The sequence below is a fragment of the Emydura macquarii genome, unplaced genomic scaffold, assembly GCF_026122565.2.
Source record: "Emydura macquarii macquarii isolate MOO-44397 ecotype Brisbane River unplaced genomic scaffold, CSIRO-AGI_Emac_v2 contig_71, whole genome shotgun sequence".
Taxonomy (NCBI): domain Eukaryota; kingdom Metazoa; phylum Chordata; order Testudines; family Chelidae; genus Emydura; species Emydura macquarii.
Window position 1 is genome coordinate 1,762,691 of NW_027130208.1, and position 16,291 is coordinate 1,778,981.

General features: G+C 42.0%; 1 protein-coding gene across 10 annotated transcripts in view; it reads right to left on the bottom strand.

Moving 5' to 3' along the window:
• Positions 1-1,011: 1,011 nt before the first annotated feature.
• CFAP20DC (CFAP20 domain containing) overlaps positions 1,012-16,291 on the bottom strand; it is a 154,966-nt gene continuing 139,686 nt past the window's right edge. For all 10 annotated transcript variants that reach the window (XM_067541323.1, XM_067541314.1, XM_067541370.1 and 7 more), the window contains 2 exons: positions 11,905-11,996; positions 1,012-1,747 (listed from right to left, as the gene is read on the bottom strand). In XM_067541323.1, coding sequence (XP_067397424.1) covers positions 1,635-1,747; positions 11,905-11,996 — 205 coding nt within the window. In that variant the 3' untranslated portion in view covers positions 1,012-1,634. The remainder of the gene's footprint in view (positions 1,748-11,904; positions 11,997-16,291) is intronic.

Here is a 16,291-nt window from a genome sequence, read left to right on the forward strand (position 1 = left end):
CGTGCTCTTCAGTCAAACACCGTGTCAGCTGCAAGGGTTTTAAAGGAAGCCTAATAGTTTCTGCAGTGGATTTATCATTAAACGTGAGAAATATTCCTTTTGCAAAACGCCTCTCCCTTGAGCGCTTGATGTTCATTGAGAGGTGCTCCATGAGGGCATGAAGAGCGATGTTGTGACCTTACTGAAGGGCTGAACTGGGCCCCAAGTCACAATGGGTGTGATTCTGCCCTCAGATGCACCGGGTCAAACTGTCAGTCAGAGTAGAATCAGGCCCAGCGACTTGCTGCTGATGGTGCTTGCTATGCACTAAACAACTGCAGTAATCTGCCCTTCGTGATACTTTACTAACCTTCATGTATCTGCTTTGTTTTAGGAGTGTGTGAGCCATGGGCAAATGGCTGTCACAACTGGTTTTGTTTATGACCTACAGGACTAATGCACGTATAATAAGAAAAATGTTTACCACCACTTGCCCTGATGTAGGGCTGTCATACGTACTTAAATCTCACAGTTGGAGCTCCTGGCCCTTCATTACACACTGCAAAAAGTACAATTTGGTTTAATCAGATATCACCTTTTACTGCGAGGTGTAACAGCAGCAGCAGTGTGTACACTGTGCTCAGAGTGCATCTCCAGAGGTGAGTACGTCACATAGCTTCCTCCCTCATTACGAACCCAATTCTATCCAGGGCTTTATTTATAGAATGGTGGAACCTCCCAATCACATCCCATTCCCACCCCCCGTAAGAGGGAATCAGTGAAGTGAGATTAATCATTCCACGTTGGGATGATGGAGTTTTCCAGGCAGATATCAAATCTCTGTTGTGGTTTCGATTCCCAGCTTGACCATGCACATACTGAGTCAGCTGTGAAGACCATTGCACTGTGTGAACTATAACACTTGCGAGTTCTGATGTTGTAACTGTGTGCCCAACAGCTGATACAGCGGACTGCAGTAAAAGCCAAGAAAGGTTTACACAACCCAAAAATACAAAATGAAGAGGCTTTAAATCTGTTAGCAGTAATCCAGTGTATTGCAGTACCCTTATAAGGTTTATAAGTGGATTTCTCAAAAGCAATTACTACAATATCATTTCATTAGTACAGGGACTTTCCTGAAGAGGGAGGAAAACGTTGTTCTTTCTGGTGAATAAGTAGAGAGAGCCCATGGAAGACATGCCTTTGATCATCACTCTACATTTCTTGAAATAAAAGATAAGGGATCATGCAATCCATTTAAACAAACATCTGTTAAACCAGTAATGAAAAAAAAGTTTTTCTTTGTATCAAGCCATAATTTACATATTAACACTGCAAAACCTTTTGTTTCAACCTAATTTGTTCACACACAGAATCTTTCAACATTTAAGATAAAACAAACCAGTCTCACAAACACCTGTTAAAGCCATGAAAGCTTGTGCCCTGTGTGATGTTCTACTGTATTATAACAATACAAAACTACAAAATAACAAATTACATTATTTAAAAAATATATTCATTTGCTTGCAGAATGACTTACTGATTCAAATATTTAAATTACTCAATAAAATGTTATATTCTGGTTAATACTTTACAGAGAAATAGATGTTAATTCTGTTCTGACAGAGAGCAATATTCTCTGAACCATGAACTAGCTAAGCCAATTCATAGTATTTCCCAGTTTCTGGATCAAAGTAACAGCTTAGACATGGATCATACAAAAGAGTTAGGACTTCCTCATCCTCTTCAGCACTGAAGTCATCTTCACCTGGATGAAGTGAGAAAAATAGGAGTAAAATTACCCTCCTAGTCATTCCTGAAACACAGTGGAAACAACCTTCTATCACAGATGACAATCTGGCAGAGGGTGTAATCTTTTGGCTTTTGTGCAAAATACTAAAATTGTTACTTTTGAGGTTAACATAAATTCATGTTTTCATACATGTTTCTAAAGATCTATATTTAGTTGATGTAAAACTATATAATTTAAAGTTTGCCTATGAACTGGAAAGCACAGACAGTTTGCTGGAATAGTACATTAAAATATATCCAACAATAATGTTCAAAGTACTCCTAATGGAGATCTTTCTCACTGAATTGTTTAAACAATTGTGTATTAGTATGCATATAAAAATACAGTCAATAAGATCTTAATCTGAGAAAATGACATTGCATTAACTATTAAAATATTGTAAATAAAAGCATCAGATAATCTAACATAAAGCAAGAAGTATCAAATTTAGAGATTTTATCCTTGCTATGGTTGTCTCACACAATTTATCTTTAAGCTTGCTAATTATTTAATTTGATCAATATTCTGTTATGACAAATTAAATATGAGTAATTAAGTATGTTCAGTATATTCCATTAATTGGCTTTAAACAGGTGGGTAGAGAAATTCTGTGTCAAAACTAATCTAACAAATTTATTACAATGCCAGTAGAGCTGTAATAGGTAACATCAAGTTGGCATTTCTTTGACTATAAACTCCCTGTATATTGGATCATGCTTCAAGTTGGTAAACAAATGTATCCAAAATGTTACTGGTTTGGTAACCAGAGATGGTATTATTCTGATCAACATTTTCATTTATAGAGCGGCAGAAATAATAATTTAGATCCTGCTCCAGATGCAGTTTGCTATCCCTAAACCAAAAACGGGTTCATTTAAAAATATATAAAATTTGTGAATAGTTAGTCCTTAAGTATAGTGAACACTGTGTACGATTTTGAAAAAACCACAGCAAATAAACTCTGCTACCTTCAAGAAATGTATCTGAAAATTAACTTCTACACATGCACTATAATGACTGCATTTCCCACTGCGTTGACCTCACACTGGTAATTACATCATGACATTATAGGTTCATTATAGTTTGGTCATAACAGTAAAATGATGTCAGCACAAGTCTTTGAAAGCCAAAGTTATAAAGCAAAACAAAATTCTTGGTGCAAGTTTGGTGACCATTTGGGCCAAATTCTGATGTCAGTTACTCCGGATAGATACCCAGTGGATGGAATTCTATCCTTATTAAGTCAATGGGAGTTTTGCTATTGATTTCAGTGGGGCCAGAATTTCACCCAGTAACTCTACCAGAGAACAGAATCAGATGCTATAAAATTTAGAAAATTTAGCAATGCTTCATTTCACTAAAAGGAACAATGTCAATTCAGTTTCTATTAACACTAAAGAAGTTAGTTACAGTTAAAACAAGCAGTACGCACCTGTAATACAACTTCCTAGTTCCTAGACTTTCCAGCATATTGGAAATTTTGTAGAAAAACATGCATTTTGCAAGATAATGCCATTAATGATTTTTTTTCAGGTAGCAGAACAGCCAATAAGAATTGGGTTTACCTCCGTTCCAGTTTAACCGACTACTGAAATACAAGGCACAGAGGAATTCTAGTACTTTTGTACAATATTTTTGCTACTTTCTGACAATACAGTATTTCTATTTCTTGAATGTCAGTATGTATATTGATCCTGATGTACAAGATTTTAATGTGAGAAGTCAGATTTTCCAGGCCAACGTTCATTAAAGGCAAGGGGTGTATGGAGACCCTCAGCACCAAAGAGTTCATAGGATGCTGTCAGCTAATTAATTAGTTTCAATCTAATATTTTGAGCATTATGTAAACTGCAAGAATATTTTTAGTATATGGAAATCAATTCTTAGCCCCAAGTACAAGCACACTGATAGAGTTAAAGCTAGATATGTACTATAGACAGTTCATATAGCAAAGTTCTTTTCTCACACCTGTCTTTTATAAAAGCTAAATGTAAGTTATGATATACAGCTTTTTGATAGGAAATAATTCATAGTTGAATGCAATCTGTATCTTGCATTTCATCTTAAATGTTTACCACTTTCTCAGAATGGTAATGCAAACCACGTGGTTTTCTATGCTCTGCTACCTCATAATAAGTGATAGGCTATTACGCTAACCGCAGCAGTTTCACAACACTCAGAATCTATTTATAGCTGGGATTGCACGATGATATATAGGTTATAATATCTGGTGGGCAAAAAATAGACTGGTGTGTTAGATGCACACAGAAATACAGGTTACTTGCCTGTACAGTAACTAGAGTTTTCTGAGATGTTTTGTCCTTAAGGGTGCTCCACCTCAGGATGTGCGTATAACAGAGCACACTTGATCAGAGATTTTTCATCAGCACTGTCTGTGGGTCCGCACCTGCACTCCACACAGCCTCGTGGGTCGGTACAAAGGTATATAGGAAGGGGAGGTCTTGCTGTCGCTCCACTTCCTTCTCACCTACAAAGCCCAGAAGCAGGACTCTGTAGCAGAGGGAAAGAGGAAGGGTGGAGCACACCCATAGAGACGAAACACCTCAAAGAACTCTAGTTACTGGCCAGGTAAGTAACCGTTCCCTCTTCTTTGAGTTATTGTCCCAGGCTTGCACGCTGGAGGCTCTACACATGACAATGGTGGTTGCCATCGAACATGAGGCTGTGTCCGCTGCATCAGGAGAAACCTGCAGGGAAGCTTTCGGGATCATCCGGCCTTCTGAAATGAGAGCCTGAAATGGCTCCTTTTGTTCTTAAGGCAAATGTCATGGATCCACAGGTTCGGTGCTATAGCCCCAGTTTTGGAACAGTCTCTAGGGGGACCCCTCTTCAGTGTGCCAGACCCCTCCTAGGGGGTCTCACATTTCCTCCAGGGTAAGCCACTCAGCTTTACCGCCTCCTTAGACTGGACTTCTGGGCCTGCAGCACTCCTGCTTCAAGCCGTAAGCTCTGTTCAGCCAATCCCACTGAGGCAGAGTCCTGATGGAGACGTGTACATTCTCCACGGAGCAATACACCTCCGCAAGCGTCTGCAGTGACATTCACACAGTGTTGTCAAAGTAGAAGGGTTTATTAGTCAGCTGGAACGCTCCATAGGATGTCCTTAGGTGAGCACAGAGGAATGAAGGTTACAGCGTAGTCCATAGTCTGCATAGCCAGAGCCCAGCCAAGCAGTAGCGAACCCGTGTTCAAGCTCCATCTGCCCTCCATTGTCAGACTGCCGGCTGTGCCCCCAATTTCATCCCATAGCCAGTGCTCAACTTCCACCTCCACTACCCCACCCGACCTTTGTTCCTGAAGTGGCAAGATGCTCTCAGCCCCCTGCTGAGAGGTGGGGAAGTCCATATCTCTCTGGGTCACTGGTTGCTAGGCGTCCATGTCTGGGCAGCTGGATTTCCCATTGTCTTCTCAAGAGCTCAACTGATATGGGACCTCAGGCCCCAGACAGCTAGGCACCATTCACACCCATGTCTTAGCCTGCTTCTAGAGCAAACACGTCCCTTTTCACCCACTAGGTAACAATGCAGCATCCAGGGGAAACTGCATGGGCTTCATAAAAATATTACAAAAAATTCTCACTTCCCCAAGTAATCAATAAATTGCAAAAAATTCCTGTCATTTCTGAAGTTATGTTTTGCCATTCAGGCCTGATCATTCGGAACCCTAAACTGTAGAGCAGCTGAGCAGCCAAGAAGGTCTTGGTGCTTATGTTCTTTGTCAGAGTCAATTTGGAGTGATATTGTCGATTTCTCTCACTGACATTGTTGATTACCAAGAATTTAGAGGTGGGATGTGAGAACAAATGCTCCAGACCTTTGGTTAGTACATATTACTTTTCATTGACCCATGGCATATGGGAGGGGTGGTAGCTGGCGTCTGCCATACCATACGGACTGGTGAAAATATGGCCTCATTAAATGGGTACGGCAATCTTGCCCTGGGGGAGGGAATACAAGGAGTATTGTGTTTCCTGTATTTCCTCCAAAGGGATCTGGATATCCTTTATGACAGCTCTCGAAAGGCCTTGAAATCACCTGCAAAATCCACAACTGCTTTGTCAGGTGTGGAAGAAAATGTGTTCAATGGGGGTGTCCCCTGCTCACCTATTAGCTCTTGTTCCTCTGGAGGAGCCTCCGGAGGGGGAGGCCTGAGATGCTCTTGCCAAGGATGAGAGGGAAGATGTTGACTGGTTCCTGGGTTCTCCTCCTCAGGAGAGACCTCCAGAGAGAAAGGTTGAAATGGGAAAGAGGTAGAGTCCTGCACAGAAATGTCAGAATCCAAGGAGGCATCCTTTCCTGTATCTAATAGAGGGGCCACTGGCATTGGTACCAGGGGTCATATACCTGAGGTCAAGGAGGGGCGGGCAATCATGTTGTAACCCATGCTCAACTAGCAATCGCACCGATAGGTACTCTGGCTCCATAGGACATCGGTGCTGACGAGCAATCCCTCTCCGTGTTCCTTAGCAGCGTAGATTTTCCAGTTCCTCTGACTTGGAGCTCTGCGTGGAAGAGTAACTGTCAGTACCTGTGATCCTGGGCCATGTTTAACAGGAACATTGAGTGGTATTGAAGATGGTACGGCGGTATGGCCAGTATGTTCCTTGTGCTGTGACCCGAGGAGGATCGTGCCGGAACATGGGTCGAAGATGGCTTCTTAGAGGAGTCCTTGTATTTGGAGGGATCCGATCCCAGTACAGATGACGTTGACATTCAGGGTGGTATAGCAGCTTGGTGCCAGAGCCAGCAGAAGCCTCGTACTGGGACACAAGATCTCCTTGTTCCCTGGCCTTAGAGGTTACTCTCCCCTTTCTTTTGGAGTCTCTCTCCTGTGAATGGGTTTTATCCTCTTCAAAGGCTCACAGGTTTCTGAAACTGCATAGCCAGGCTGAAGTCACCAGAGTGCTCTGATTGGGTAAGGCAGATCTCCAGGGGATGGTCTCAAGCAATGCTCTGTTAGAAAGGGCTTCAATCTATCTTCCCTCAGCTTCCTAGATCTGCCCTTAAAACGGGAGCAGACCTTGCACTTAGATGGCACATGGGACTCCCTGTGGCAGCAGGAGCGGCTGGACAGCAGTCTCTGAAGGGGAAAGATCTGTGGCAAGTCTGGCAGGGTTTGAAAGCTGGGCTATCTGGCATCACTCGTGCAAGGAAGGCCACAGACAAACAGGGGCCGAGGGTGAAGAGGACTTGGCCACAAGGAAGAAGACAGGAGAAGGGTCGAATGCCCCCAAAAGCACAAGCCGGGGCTAAACACAAATGAATACAGAAACACAATACAAGTAAAGGGTACTAAGAAATAAAAGAATAAGGGAAGTGAGCTATGTAACTAACAACGGACACCATGATGCTCCATCTCAAGCTGACAGTAGAGAAGGAGCTGGAGTGGCCATGGGTCCATGCCACGGGTGCTAGAACTTTGTAGAAGTGGAGGGGCCATCGGTGCTGGAACCGGGGGGAAGGAGGGAATGCCACCCATTTTTTAACATGGGCATGGTTTGCGGGGGACACGGAGCAGCATTGCCCCCCAAACTGCAAGCCGTGGGCAGGTGTGGAATGAAGCCAGCAGGAGCTGTACTTCACAGATCAGCTCCCCCACCTCAAAGTGCAGCTCCTGCCAGCGCCGCTCCATGGCCACCTGAGGTTTGCACTTTGGGGGAGCAACGTCGCTCCTTGCCCCCCCAACTATGCCCATGTTACAAATTGGGGGGACATGGCCCTGTGACCCCCTTGGTTCTGGCGCCATTGGCCCACGCCTCCCTAAATGTCTTCATAGCAGAGCAGGGGCAGACCTGTGGACACTGTTGACAAAAAAATCTACAATCAGGCGTGCTGGGCGCACACACACGCCCTGAGGAGGAGCACCCCTCGGCACAATAACTGGAAGATGAAAAAAATGTACTATGTTTAATTTCAGAAGAGATCTCACTCTTTTGTTCCCTGAATGCTGTCCATGAGTGAGTGCAGTCAGAAAGAAACTGTATCTCATTTAATCAACAATAAAATGGGAAAGCTGGACTGTTACCCTCAGTGCTGCTTTCATTTCATCCGGCATCACAACCTAAACAGGCTTGGTCCAGGTCAATGTTTTGATGGAGGAACATGAAGGAAAAATCTAGATGCTGCAGAAAGCAAGAGGCCAGCTGACTGTGTTACTCTACTGTGCAGCAAACACTGCACACCAGAAAATGGCATTCATGCCTCTCATTCCCTCAGACAGGCTCATGCTTTTACTCTCTTTTATCTTTAACCATTTCCTAACTTCCACTGTATTATCTCTGCCCCTTGTATTATCCTCTGTTTTCTTGCTATGTGCTGCTCCTCCCTCCAATCTTCCAGCTTCTGCTCCTTTCCCTTTCCCATATCTCCACATCTTTCCCCTCTATCTTCCTCATCACTCCCGGTGTGAACGTCCAGGAATGAGGAAGTCTTCAGAACTCACCGGTTTCCCTGTGCTCCTACACTGTAACTCCTGAGGAGCCAGGTCAGACTGGGTCTGGGAGAACCATCATGGCTGTACCTCATAAAAATGCCCCCCTGCCTGTGCTTTGATGTGGGCTGTAGGAGCACTCTGCTCTCTAGCCTGGCCTTCTCTCTTGTGGCTTTGTAGAAACACACATTTGAAATGCTCCAAGATGTATCTCACAAGGCCTCTTGAGACAAGGATGGCCAACTTCGGTTGGATGTATTCCTGGAGGCTTAATTGCATGACATAACCTTTAATTAAAGATTCATCTTTAATTTCTGGAGACTCCAGGACAATTCTGGAGGGTTGGCTACCCTACTTGCGACAGCTAGTCACAGATTTCCACTGGCTGCAAAAATTCAACTTTAAATAGATGATAAAAATATTTGGTCAAACAAGTATCAAAATTTCAGCTGCAATTTAACTGAATATTTATTCAGAGCTCAGTTTTGTTACAGCGCTGGCAGAAAGTGCTGTTGCTGATTGTGTAAGGGAGCCTCTTCCTTAAGATTGAACTAATGTCTATCCGTGTGGTGGTAGGAGGCACTGTTTTGCTTTCATATGAGATATGTTGCATAGCTGATGTCCTGACTATTTGTGGGCATTAAAAATTCCATGGCAGAATCAGCAGATAACAAGGTGATTCCTACTGAAGGCTCTGTAATTGTTTACATTGCCACCATCCCCTCTTTCAGGTTTGAAGCTGCTGAAACATGAGTGGAAACACCATGACATTGTTTAATTTGAACATGATTTTGAGATAAAAATTTGATTACTTGCTTACAGTATCAGGGAGTTCCAACTCAGGGCCGCTAGGGCTGTAGCAACATTCAGCTCTGAATAAATATTCAGCTGACTCAGAGGTGAAATTCTGAACAGCACCTGCAGCCAGTGGAAATCTGTAGCTAGACATTCCAATATGCCTTGTGAAGTGCATCGCAGAGTATTTTCAGATGTGTAATTTAAGATGCTGAGCTCCCCCATCTCCTACTGATGGAAACAGGAACTCCAGCTGGTCAGCATCTCTGAAAATGAGGCTCAATGGATGAAATGCTGCCCCATTTGTATCAATGGGAGTTTTGCCATTGATTTTAATGGGGCCAAGATCACTCTACATGTCTGAAATTGGGCATCTAAAAATTGAGGTGCTCAGAGGCCTTTTCTGAACATTTGGTCCTTAGTCCTTATCTAAACTCAGAGATATAAGATATTTGTTATTATTTATATTACAGTAGTGCTACAATGTTTATACAATTACCAGAGCCTACAACGTGGGTATAAACACAGTCTCCGATTTCATACAAAAGGGTTTTCACTGTATTCCAGGTTTTAGTACCTGAAAACTGCTCACAATCTAGACATCACTTAGGCATACATAGGCCAAATTTTGACCTGGTCTCAGTGGATGTAACTCTACCGGACCTTTGTCAGATGAGCTGCACATTTGGCAGAACACCCCTACTGTGTTCTCCAATACGACCTTTGAACGTAAGTAAGGTGCTCAGATCTGTGTCGTAATTATGTGCTCCAGAGTTAGTCTATGAACACTGGCAATAGTTGTAGCCCAAGCAACAAGTCTATTTAGCATGGTCCTTAGATTTCTCTCTTATGAGCAGTTAAAGCAAGTGAACTGATACCAAAAGAGGCGAGTTCCAGAGAGTTTATGAATATTGGTGTGAGTCATTTACTACCTGTTTTTTTCATATGAAAGATATCAAATAAAATGCAATGGATCATAAATCATAAACATCAGTGACCAAAGGAAAATAAAGCTTTTAAAGATATCAAACATATTGGTTCAAATTTTGCTCTCAGTTACATCTCTGCAATTCTGTTGACTATAAGTCTATTTCTTGTGACAGCTGGAGATAATATATACATTATACATATATATGGATATATATATATATGGATATATTTCTAAAGGAGCACATGCTTAAGAATGCAATTGTAAACGATAAACTGCAGTGGTTTTCATGGAATATGGTCCACTTAGCTATTTCCCCTAAGTATGCCCAAAATAAAGGCTATCTTCCAAATCTTTTATTAACATGAGCAAAATTAGACTGACTTTTTTGTTTTAGGCTACTGCTAAAGAAGTATATAGAAGATGACATGGATATTTTGTACGTGTTATAAATAATTACAGGTTTCCATTACTGATATGATTTTGCTGTCCTTGGCACTTGAGTGTTCATGATTTAAGAGTCAGAAGTTCTTGAAGTCTGGCCGTTGCAATTTGTACAACTTCCCAAGATATTTTAATAGTTACTTTTCTAATCTAACATTTTGTTTAAAATAAAGATTTGGGAGCAGAGATTGTTGTTATGAATGTCATGCTCCGATTAATCAACCAATTCAGGAATTTAAGGGTAAGTAATGGCACACAGTTCTTGGGTTACAGTTTATGAACCAGAGTTAAGGGGTTAAGGGAAAAAACATGCACTGCACTAAATCTGTTATAGGTTTATAACAGAATAGGAAATTTTTGTAAAATGCATTTCATATCAAGTACTGCAAACACCCAGTTACCACTTACATTTTGTTTCATTTTTGCAGCTGTAAAGGGTTTGTTCATCCAAGATGGACATTTAAACTCTACTATTGACACATATAAACTATTTTATCATCAAGGCAAGCTAATTTATGAGCATTTCACAAATTATCTTGGTCAGAGATTCTAGTGAGAATAATGGAGGAAAAAACCCAACAAATTAGCAAGTATGCTTCTTTGCCACTTTGTGAACTTAATCTTTCAATTTTCAATCTTATGGAAATTCTAGGGTTGCTGCAGGAAGTTTTGGATTTCATAATACTGACAACAAGAATTGTCCCAGGCCCCTCTCAGAAATATATGTCTAATATGCTTCTAACTCAAGGATTGCTGGCCCATTCTCTTTGGTTTATTTAGGCCACTTAACAAAACATATTATTTGATTCTTCAGAGCAACGTCCCCTCTTGACAGCAGAGTTCTATTTTGCTGTCATAAGCAATTATAAATGTACACCTATGAAAAAATTCCAAATTTGAGGGGCATAATCTATTTTGGACCGTAAATCATTGAGACATTTCAACCCTGGGGCAGCCAAAACACACAGCTGAGATTTATGAGATCTCACACTGAATTTTCTATACCTGGTGAAAAATGTAGGAACCTATTTTATTCCGTAGGATAGCAGCAAAGGAAAAAGGACCTTTGTAGAAAGCGATGTCTTTATTTTAATTCTATTGTTGTTTGCTGTCCTGTTCCAAGACACATTCTTTGTCATCCTCCAGCCATGAAGCTTAGCATATTAGTGCTGCTATCATTTTACGTGGTGACTCAACAGTGTTTACCAGTGCTCAAGTGCAACACCAAGCAAAGGTTGCAGCCACGAGCTTACACATCCCCCCTACATGAGCTCTCCATTCCTACCTCCTTCTCCCCCCAGCCTCCAGCACCAATGTCCTCTTTCAAAAATCAGAGAACGTAAGAGTCAGACCAGAATCTACGTCCATGGAAGTGCAACCAAAGGGCCACACTGACTCCCTTGCAGAAGTCAGGCTTTAAGAGCAGTATAAGAACAATACTGAGCAATTACAATTTGTAAATCATTGCATTTTCTTCATATATTCCTCTCACTGTCCCACCTTTATAAACTCCTACCTGGAATACTTAGACTTGCTGAAGATTCAGTATGCTCTGCTAGCTGCTGGCTTGGAAGAATTATGGGGGGGCTGAACACGTTTAACCATTCCCTGAAAAAGATGAGTCCAAATGTCAGTCATTCTAAACAAAGTTGTTTTGTTCTTCTCTAAATCTCTCCTTTAGGTTAAAAACTTTTCATAAACATTTTAGGTGTGGTGAAACAACATAAAGCTAGAATTCAAAATGTTCTTAAATTATGTGCTTTTAACATTTAATACAATCAATGGCAGTCTTCAAAAGTTTGAAAATTAAGCTGTGCGTGGCAGCAAAAAGAAGCATCTCCCTAGGTAGAAATCTCTAAGCAGTTCTACAGGGAGCCCTAAAGCTCACAAAGTAATTTTCCTTCAAGTAAACACAGTCATGAATATGGGCATTTGACTATAATGGAAAATATCTGAACAACAACAAAACTCACCGACCTATATTTTAAAACTGCCCATTTTATGTGCATTGCATTTTGAGATATATTCTTCTGCTAACACTAGTTACCAAACCAAAACTAATGCAATAAGCACAGTTAACATGGTATATAATGGAATTTCATAACACACAAATACACATTAAAACACATTCATAACAACACATTTATAAAGATTTCTCATGGACTTTCATGCTAATGGAGCATTTTCTGGTAACATTTTATTTTGTTTCTCTAATTATAGCAGACAGAAAAATTCCGATATGGCAGCAAATTACAGGTTTATATTACTCTGCAACACAGTTAACTCATTATATGACTATATTTGCATAATTGCATACACACACATATTTACACACACATACACTTTTGGTTTGATTTTCAAAAGAACATTTGTTTTCACTTATTGCATTATTATTTCTAGGATATTTCCACCAAAAGTGAAAGGGAAGAAGAATGTTCAGCATAGTAAAAAAAGGAGAACAGTAATGTGTCCCAGACCCCTATAAATGAGAAAATTATACAACAGCGGTACACATCTTATAACCCATGCACCATGATGGCAGAGGGAGGGAGAGAAGAAAACGTCGCTGTTCAACCAGTTAGAGCGTATGCTTTTCTGGGCAGGGCCCATCTTTTTGTTATGTGTTTGGCTCATGCTTACCACAATAGGCTTGGAGCTCCTAGGTGCTACTGCAGTACCAACTAGAGCAACAATAACACGTACACACACACTCACAAGAATACCTTTGTGTACAATTACCACAAAGCTAAGAAACGTAGAGTTAAAGTAAGAACACATTTGATTAGCTGAATATGTAGATTTAGAAGACTACGGAGGAGGACCCCTCCTGGAGCAAGCTGCTGCAGCGGTGTTTTGCTTCAGTAAATAACAAGATTTGGTGGGCTTTCTGTAATTAAGAAGGGAGTCTGGGCCCGATAATTCATGGATGGCTTATTTATCACTTATTTAACTTGACCTGCTTTTTATGCCTTTGCTGCACTTCGTGTTTTCTAAAGCTTTGTGAAATGACTCTCATGTTATCAGGTGTTTGTACACAATCCAATTGTTCATATACTGCACTCCATTTTATGATACTTTGTATTTGATTGTTGTAGTTGAATGTTATATAACAGAAGGCATCATACTTCAGGTAATGGAGAATAAAACAGTCCTTTAGGGAAATGTGTTTTTTGGTTGTAGACTCGGCTGGGCTGCAGGCTTTTTCACTGCAACAGTATTTTGGGCAGGAGAAGCAGCAGCATCAGCACACTCAGATTACCAGGGCAGTTCTTTCACATTATTTTGTGAATCAAAGCTGTTCTTGAACACCACTATTGGGCCATGCTTCAATATGGAAAATAGCTACAAGTAAATATGTTCTTCAGTTTTTACTGCAGATCTCTGGTATTTGTCAAAACTTCCACATAAACCATGAACTAGCCTGTACAAAAGTGTTAAAAACCTTGACATTTGAACACAGAATCCAGATATGGACTTAGGTAAACAATCCTACTTTATTAGATTAAGGCGTATCTCCAGATATAAACCTAGATCCCTCCTGTTGGGCCAAGTTGTGCTCACTGCAAAGCTGAAGGGTTTGGTGAAGGAAGGAGGAAGGGACAAAGGTGCCTTTAAACCATTCTCATGTTTGCCTGATGTGGGGCTGGCTGAGGACTGGATGGATCACTGGCATATGTCAGAGTAGTTTCAGAGCTGTTGTAACTAAGTCCTTGTCTATCCTACAGAGTTTTGTCAACAAAAGTCAGCTTTCACTGACAAAACAGTGGAGGTGTACACACTGCAATGCTACTCCCACTGACAAAACTTTTGCTTTGCCGACAAAATAAAACCACCTCGACAAAAGGCACAGTGCTTTTTGCGGCAAAGTTAGATTGACAAAGTGTCAGTGTGGATGCGGTGCTTGGTTATGTCGCCGTAAATGGCCTCCAGGAGGTGTCCCACAATACCCACCCTGACCGCTCTGGTCAGCAGTTTGAACTCCACTGCACTGCACCCACATACACAGGTATCCGGCCCTCTCTCTTTAAAGGACTGGGAATTTTTGAAATTCCACTTCCTGTTTGCTCAGTGTGCCGTGCTCACATCGCATCTTCCCAGCTGACCCACACAGTTCCACACAGCAAACACTCTTCCGCTTGGAGCACACCAGAGTTGTTGGATCTGCTGGCTCTGTGGGGAGAGGATACGGTGCAGTCCCAGCTCTGCTCCAACCATGGGAACTTCAGATTTCTAGTCAGATTTCTCACGGCATGTTGGATAAGGGCTATGAACAGGACGGCATCAGTGCCATGCGAAGATAAAGGAGCTGAGGCAGGGGTACCAGAAGGCAAAGGAGTCAAACCGTCGCTCTGGTGCTGCGCCGAAGACCCGCTGCTTCCATAAGGAGCTGGACGCCATCCTTGGCAGTGACCCCACTTGGTGGTGGCACCAAGAGCCTCGTGAATACTTCAAGAGGGCTGGTGTCAGCAGCCATCAGACTCAATCCCGAGGATGAAGTGGTTGGCAAGGAAGTGGAGTTGGAGGATGAGATGGGACAGGCGACCAGGTCATCTGATATTGTAACAAGCCAGAACCTCTTCTTGATCCAGAAAGGTTCAAACCAGTCCCAGCATTCTGTCTCTGGTGCTCATGATGCAGGACAAGGGAACCCTGGTAAGTGATCATTTTGACTTGATACTGCTCTGTTACATGTGGTTGAGCTGTCCTTGCTTTGCTACATGCTAGAAGTGGGTTAAAGGATATAAATGTACAAGACTAGCTGTGTTTGCAGCTGCTTCACATTCCCCTGTGCAGCTACACTGTGGGGAAGAACAGTGTGTTAATGGACACTGAGATTTCATGGGAATCCTCTAGAGAGATCTCTAGGAAACTTTCCTGGAGGTACTCACCAATCCTCTGCTGAAGGTTTCATGGCAGAGCTGGTTTGTTCCTTCACTCATAGGACAACTTTCCTGTGCTAATTGGCAATCAATTATGCAGGGACCAAAGTGGCAAACAAGCAAGTAGCATGGGGACCCGGTCTGAAGCCGCTCACATGCAGGAGATGCACCCTTGCATTCTCGCTTACCTCCAGGAGCGAGATATTGGCTTCTATGACCCCCAGCTATGGAAAATAGTGGCAGGATTTACAATACTTACAGTGACCTCTTTAGAAAACCACCAACACCCTTTGCCCCGTCTTGAATGCCTCCTAGCCCAGGCTAAACTCACCATGTTTAGGGAGTTTGACAAGCTATGTGCTTGCCAGGGGACAGTGAGAAAGAGATGTATTTTACTAATATGATTTGATGCTATGAATGCACTAACAATCATGCTTCTGTTTATTGTTTTTGTGCTTCTGAAGATGTGGCCTTCAGGGGAACCCCCTACACACTGGTGGAGCACCTCTGCCAGATAAGGAAGCAACCCAGGAGAAGCAAGGGGGACATGTTTGGGAGATGCACCAAACCTCTAAAGCTGCAGAACAAGAACGAAGGGCATAGAGAGAGAGAGTTTCAGAAAATACGAAAATAGATAGGAAGGAGAGGAAGCTGGGACAGGAGCAAATTTTAGTGGGCCAGGAGTGGATGATAAAAGCGATTGAGGAGCAAATATTGATGCTGAAGTTCCTAATTGCGATGCAAGCAGAACACATGCATGCTCACCCCTCCCCCTGCAGCCCATATAGAATCGCTTGGCCATGCACTCCCCAAACACATTCCTTGCCTCTTCTTGGCCCTTCATATTACCCCGTTCACTCCCCTTTGGACAGTTTCTAAACAATAGCTGGAGTTATACATAGCTATGGAAGTCTCCATCAGGAGGATGCCCTTCAGAATTATCTCCCTTTCAACCAAGCATTTTCTGTGTGTTGTTTATTGCTATTTATTAAATAAATATTGTCTGAAACATAATCAATCTTT